Here is a 6,789-nt window from a genome sequence, read left to right on the forward strand (position 1 = left end):
TGTGTGTGCGTGCAGAGCTGGAGGAGCAGACCCGCAGGGCGCTGGAGCTGGAGCAGGAGAGGAAGCGGGCCAAGGAGGAGGCGGAGCGTCTGGAGAGGGAGAGGCAGGCGGCGGAGGAGGCCAAGGCAGCGCTGGCTCAGCAGGCTGCGGACCAGATGAAGAACCAGGAGCAGCTGGTACCTGCACCACCGCACTCAACGCCCCGCCGACTCCTCACCTTCACTCTCTGAGCCCTAAAGCAGATTCGGGGGTTTTATGCTCGCGTCACATCTCGTGGTCTTGATTTTCTCTGTAATATAAAGTTCTGCTCCTCTATGAACAGAACCATCACGACTAGAAGTAGAGAGAACTACAACGTGTCTTTAGTGCACAACAACACAGTTGACATACATTTTTAGAAAAGTGGAATTTCCTTTGATAATTTATTTAAACAAACTAACATTAGAATCTATATATCCTACATTTCTCCAAGTGTTTCCAATGATAATGGAGGCTCCAAATGTTTTATATATATTGAACTATTTACATGTTTACAACCTCTACTTCAGCCTCTCTTCTCTCCTCTCTCCTCTCCTCCCCTCTCCTCTCCTCTCCTCTCCTCTCCTCTCCTCTCCTCTCCTCTCCTCTCTCCTCTCTCCTCTCTTTTTACCGGCATGTGTTGTTATTCTCCCGACAGGCTGCTGAGTTGGCAGAGTTCACGGCCAAAATCGCTCTGCTCGAGGAAGCCAAGAGGAAAAAAGAAGACGAAGCAACAGAGTGGCAACACAAGGTAACATAACCTGCTTATATATATAATAATAACTTAATGTGTGTGTGTGTGTGTGTGACGCGCTCATCTGTGTCTGGGCTCATCATTCTTATGTTTTTTAATATCTGGGTAGAAATCTCATTATGTGGAACCCAGTTTGCACGAAGAGAAAAAGACCCAGAACCTTGGCTTTAGTCCTGCATCCAGACCACCAACAGAGAGCTCCATTGATCTCATGTGGGTGGGAAGCCAGTGTGGGATCACCTTTTTGTGTCTCTGCACTACGGCTCCCTCTGATTGGTCGAGACACCGGAGTCGGTCTCTGTCTCTCTAGAAGTGTAGTTTTCATATTTCATTGTTGTATTCTATCAACATATCAGGAAACGGCTCCAGACTGATTATGCAACACATTGTGTAAAGCTGGTGTCTGTATCTGTAGATTATAATTGGTAACATCTCTAGTGTAGATTTATTTTTGTATATTTGTCAGGCAGCAATAAATATGGAAGCCCATTCCTGCCAGCAAAATAAAATAAGAAATCCACCTAAAAAAAAATAAAAAAATAAAATATCCACCCAAAAATAAATGATATATATATCCACCCAGAAAAAAATTGTTTATTATTTTTTTTTTTTGTAGCTAGAAAAAGTAAAAAAAATAAAATAAAAAGATTATGATGTTTTTTTTTTTTTGCTAGCAAAAGAGATTAGAAGTGCGCATGCGCTTCAGTGACGATCTCCTCACAGGTCCCTTCATCCCCTCGCCAGTCTTTCCATGAAAACGACATGCAATTCTACATATTAATACTTATAATGATATATAACATCCAACATTTACAAAAGTCACCAGTAATAGTTACCTTGTGTAGAATTGCATGTCGGTTTTTTTCCGGCAAAAAAAACGAAACAAAACAAAAAAACATTATTTTTTTTTCTGGGTGGATATATATATATAATTTTTTTTAGGGTGGATTTTATTTTATTTTATTTTTTTCGGGTGGATTTTTTATTTTATTTTGCTGGCGGGAATGGGCTTCCATGAGTAAACCATTACAAATCTGAAAGATAGAATATAATATCGTATGCATATAGAGATAGAATGTTGCCCTCACTTCACAAACTTCACAATAATTATATTTAAATGCGTCCATGTCCTTCTGTATTAATGTCTGTAAACTGTCAGCGTGCGACTCTCTCTCTAAAAGTGTGCACGATGCTCTTCACAGGCTCTGTCAGCTCAGGACGACCTGGAGAAGACCAGGGAGGAGCTGAAGACGGCCATGACGTCTCCGCCGGCGCCGGAGCAAGACGAGGAGGACGAGACGAGCGCCGAGGCGAGCGCGGAGCTGCTGCTCAGCGACGGAGTCAGCGACCGCAGCGAAGAGGAGCGCGTCACGGAGGCGCAGAAGAACGAGCGGGTCAAGAAACAGCTGCAGGTAGATTACGTCATGGGCAACGATACAGTGAGGTCATTTATCCGCGTTCAATAACGGATCAGATGGACACACGAGGTCGTCTGAATTGATATTAATAAGCACAAATAACTCAAATGACTCCAAAACTCTGATGTAAAATATTTAGTTTTTACATCACACTTTATTTCTACTCAGTTCAATTCAATTAACAAACTAATATTTATTCAGTTTTCCACTATAACTTTACTTGAAACTGTTATGTTCATTTTGCATAAAGTTTTTAATTTTATAAAAACATATTTTATATGTTTGTATTTATTTCACACAGAAGTATAAAAGAATAGGCTTTACCGTGTGTTTTACATTAAGACTATTTATTGAACCAGACGTCATGCTTAAAGTCGTGATATATGTCGTCAAGATGTGCAACGATCTGTAGGAATGATTGTATTTATATTTGAATTTTTGCTTTGATTAAAAACAATTATTGTCATTCATAGTTGAAACTATATATTTTAAGCAGCTCAGAGCTAATGTTAGGAAGTTGAACAGGTCATAATTCATCTCTAATATTTATATTACTGTGAAATCTCCTTCAAACTATTTATTCTCGCCCAAAACTACATTTTACATAATTACATTTGATTCATTTGCCTTCAACTAGTGACCATTATTACAACATATGATGATACAACCTTATTAAACTGTACAGTACACATACTGTTAATAAATATAAATATATAAACTGTCTAAAAGTAGAGGATTCAGACGCATACAGAGCCAATTAAAACGCATCTCGGGGGTAAAGTGCAGTGTCAGCTGTTTTCAGTTATCCTGGTTGATTGGTACTCTGCTCAGGTTGAAGGCAGTCGGAGCTTTGATGGGAATTGAGTGGGTCACAAAAACAGCTGTAACGGGTTCAACAGAGCCAACAGGAGATTTACAAAGACGTCCACACAGTCCTGAGAACCGGCGCGATCAGCCAGATTAACTGGAAACACCTGTGAGGCTGTTCAGAGCCTTTAAAACTGAGACAAACCGGCTCCAGAGGAAACGCGTCCACCAGAGCCCTGACGTGTTCAAACACAAGTCCGTTAACCTTTGAGTCCGTCAGCCTTTCATGCAGAAGGATTTATTTGTAACCTTTCTGTCCGAATATTTCTTCACAAGCAAACTGCAAAGTGTCAAAACAGAAAAGTGCTACAAAAACAGTTCCTTCTGTCTGAAACGCTCCGTTTCAGCGCCTGTCTCTTTAAGACTCCCGCCCGAAAAATGTTTTAGGATCTAAGTAGCCCTAAAAAAACCTGACTGGGTTGTCTTATCTCACAGTTTCTCCAGAAGCCCAAATGTATGAGCACAAGTTAGTTTTTTATTAATGCACATTACTTGCTTAGAACATGAATCATACAGTTTATCATCTTTCTGCTACATGTATGTTGCAGGTATTGAATTTACATTTTTTTATTATTTCCTACGTCGTTACGAAACATACTGAACTAAACGCACCATGATAGCTAAAGGACAGAGTTTCTCATTTGAAACATGAAGACAGAAGACAGCCCTCTTCTAATCTTGACTAAACCTGGATGATGATGATGATGATGATGATGATGATGATGATGATGATGATGATGATGATGATGATGATGATGCGCCTGCATTGTCTTGTACCTCTCATCACCTGCTCTCTGTCTCTGTCTTGTGTCTCTGTCTTGTGTCTTGTATCTTGTGTCTTGTGTCTTGTGTCTTGTGTCTCTGTCTTGTATCTTGTATCTTGTGTCTTGTATCTTGTGTCTTGTGTCTCTGTCTTGTATCTTGTATCTTGTGTCTTGTGTCTCTGTCTTTTGTCTTGTGTCTCTGTCTTGTGTCTTGTATCTTGTGTCTTGTATCTTGTGTCTTGTGTCTCTGTCTTGTGTCTTGTGTCTTGTATCTTGTATCTTGTGTCTTGTGTCTTGTGTCCAGGCGTTGAGTTCCGAGCTGGCCGAGGCCCGAGACGACACCAAGAAGACCCAGAACGACATGCTGCACGCCGAGAACGTCCGAGCGGGCAGAGACAAGTACAAAACCCTGCGCCAGATCCGCCAGGGCAACACCAAGCAGCGCATCGACGAGTTTGAGTCCATGTGAGCCGGGAGGGACAGTTGGTCTCGTTGCCATGTCAACGCCTCACTTAAACCTTGTAAAGCCCAAAAACCCGCCGCCGCCGCCGCCGCCAGGAACTCCTGCTGTTGGTTTTTCTATCCAGGAGAACGAGCGGCTAACGGGCTTCGTAGCTTCAGCCTCGCCAAAGCTCTGCCTAGCAGCGGTTCGGCCAATCACACCGCTACCTGCTTTTAGAGCTCCGCCCCCTCCCCCCCCCTCCCCCGACCCCAACGAAGCACACGCCCTTCTAATTGCGAAGGAAGAATAGCAAGCGGCCTCTCCTGTCATCGACCTGGACAGTGTTTAACGCTTGCATGTACGATAACTAAACGACAGCGCCGCTGAAATGATGCTTTCTACTCGACAGAATGAAACGGCCGTTTGTAGCTTGTTGATGTTGCCGACACGCTTTAATATCTGTATCTTACTTTCACGTCTTATGTCATCAGTTGAACAATTTCAATAATTTGTTTAAAAAAAAAACAACAAAAAAAAAAAAAAGCCTTATTCGTCTCATTTCCTCCCCCTCTAGTGTTACTGTTTGTGATTTTGTGTTTGGCAAAAGTTAGCTTGTTCTTTGATCTGTTAATGTTGCATCAGATATATATATATATAATCTTGACTCGCTGTCACTTCCCTCTGACAGAGGAAACAGATATCCAATCAGATATTTTACTATCTTACTGTGCTGGCATCCTCTATCCATTGAGACATTATTTTATATATATATATATATGTGTGTATATATATATATATATATATATATATATGTGCCTGAGGTCAGAGTCAGTAGAGCTGGATTTATTGTCAAAGGATGTTGTGTCAGACGTGTTCGAACCTGACGCATCATGTTGTTATAAAATTCAATGAATTTGCTGCGTAAAGCCTGTTTGTGAACGTCTTTGTGTTTCGTGCATTGACTGACTGCACATTGGTCCGACAGCAGTATAACGACAGAGTGACTTATTTTCTCAATAACACGAGGAGGCGTTACCAAAGGGTTGTGTAACCATCATTTTAACGTCCATAAAGATAACACATGACTTAGATAACGTAAAGTATTCATCCACAGAAATATCATCGGCAAAATTCAATGACGACAATTATGGTTTAGTATCAAGAAATTATATTATTTATTCATTAAAGAAGCTAAATCCGACATTCACAGCATTATAAATGCCCCCTGAGGCTCTGCTGTGTGTTGCGCTGTTAGCGCTGTTAGCACCGTTAGCTGCAAGCCGCCGCCGTGGAGGCAAAAGATCTGAATTATGTATCGACCACCTTTTAAATACAAAACAAAAATGTAAAATGAATGTTTGACCGGATACAAATAAATCTTCGCTTGAGAAACAAGTTGTTGATGTCGCAAGCGGTCTAAAAACATCCACCAATACAAACAATACAATTCATTTGTAGCAAAAAAGAATTATGAATTATACATAGTTTGTTCTGTAGTTTTCATTTATTTGTGAATCTGTATTTGGTCAGAACAGAATTTGTGCAAAATCAAAGAAATATTAGTTGTTTCTCTACATCTATAATGAACCCGTCTTCTATCTACATAACATCAAACCACAGCTCGTCCCGTCAGTGTCCCTCAGCAGAGTAACGTTGATCCAAAAAGCAAAACTCAAAGGAACACGAGAAAAGCTTGACTCTGGCTTTTATTGCTCACTTTTACATCACACAGGAACAGTCAACGGCCTCATTTGGCCACAGTTTCCCAGATTCTGTAGGTTTGTTCTCCGTGCTTTTGTTTTGGGTTTTTATTTCCTAAAGCTCAGTTGAGTTCGACGCGCCTGCAGCACAAACATCTGAAGTCCACTCCAAAAGGGTTTTTTTTTTTTTTTTTTTTTTTCTTAATAAAAGAGGAAAAAGTTTTACAAAGACACAATTAATAACAAGCTAAAATTCATAAGTGGAAACGCATTCAGCCAATTGTGTGTGAATCTCTAATGTTCCTTTTCTTTTGTCTGTTGCTGAAATGGATCATTGATTTAGAGGAATCCGTTTGAAGCGATGCCTTCGTGATGCACCTTTTTGAAACCACTTGAATTATCACAGTTGTACTTTGACGGCTTTGGACAATCTTTTGGAATGAAACTCTTCATCTGCCAGCAGGACAAAGTGAAACAGCAGCAATGGTCAAACGCTTTAATGTCGCCTTTATATTTTGGTTTCATGTGACCACCGCTGACCTGAGCAAAAGGGGAAACATGTGAAAAAGCAATAAAAACAGCCTTTTTACTTGGCTTTGGTCCCTGAAGAGGAGGCACTTCAGTTATTCCCGTCGCAGAAATGAAGCTGTATGAAAGCAGAAATAAAGGAATAAACCGTGATAGACGGGGTCGTTGTTGGTCTTATAGATTTAGTCCATTTTAGGTCAAAAGAGCAACACATTACACAAACAGCAGTGTATCCGTCCAGACAAAACCCACACATGAGTTCTCAAAGGTGTGTTCAGACTGAATGTGAAGGGCGATC

The 6,789-nt window shown here is 40.7% G+C and overlaps 1 protein-coding gene across 1 annotated transcript in view; it reads left to right on the forward strand.

The window, feature by feature from the left end:
* LOC306704525 (radixin) overlaps positions 1 to 6,789 on the forward strand; it is a 33,754-nt gene extending 26,965 nt beyond the window's left edge. Inside the window, exons 12-15 of the mRNA XM_079170912.1 lie at positions 16 to 176; positions 677 to 769; positions 1,975 to 2,184; positions 4,126 to 6,789. Coding sequence (XP_079027038.1) covers positions 16 to 176; positions 677 to 769; positions 1,975 to 2,184; positions 4,126 to 4,290 — 629 coding nt within the window. The 3' untranslated portion in view covers positions 4,291 to 6,789. The remainder of the gene's footprint in view (positions 1 to 15; positions 177 to 676; positions 770 to 1,974; positions 2,185 to 4,125) is intronic.

This window comes from Pholis gunnellus (assembly GCF_910591455.1).
Source record: "Pholis gunnellus genome assembly, chromosome: 12".
Lineage (NCBI taxonomy): Eukaryota > Metazoa > Chordata > Actinopteri > Perciformes > Pholidae > Pholis > Pholis gunnellus.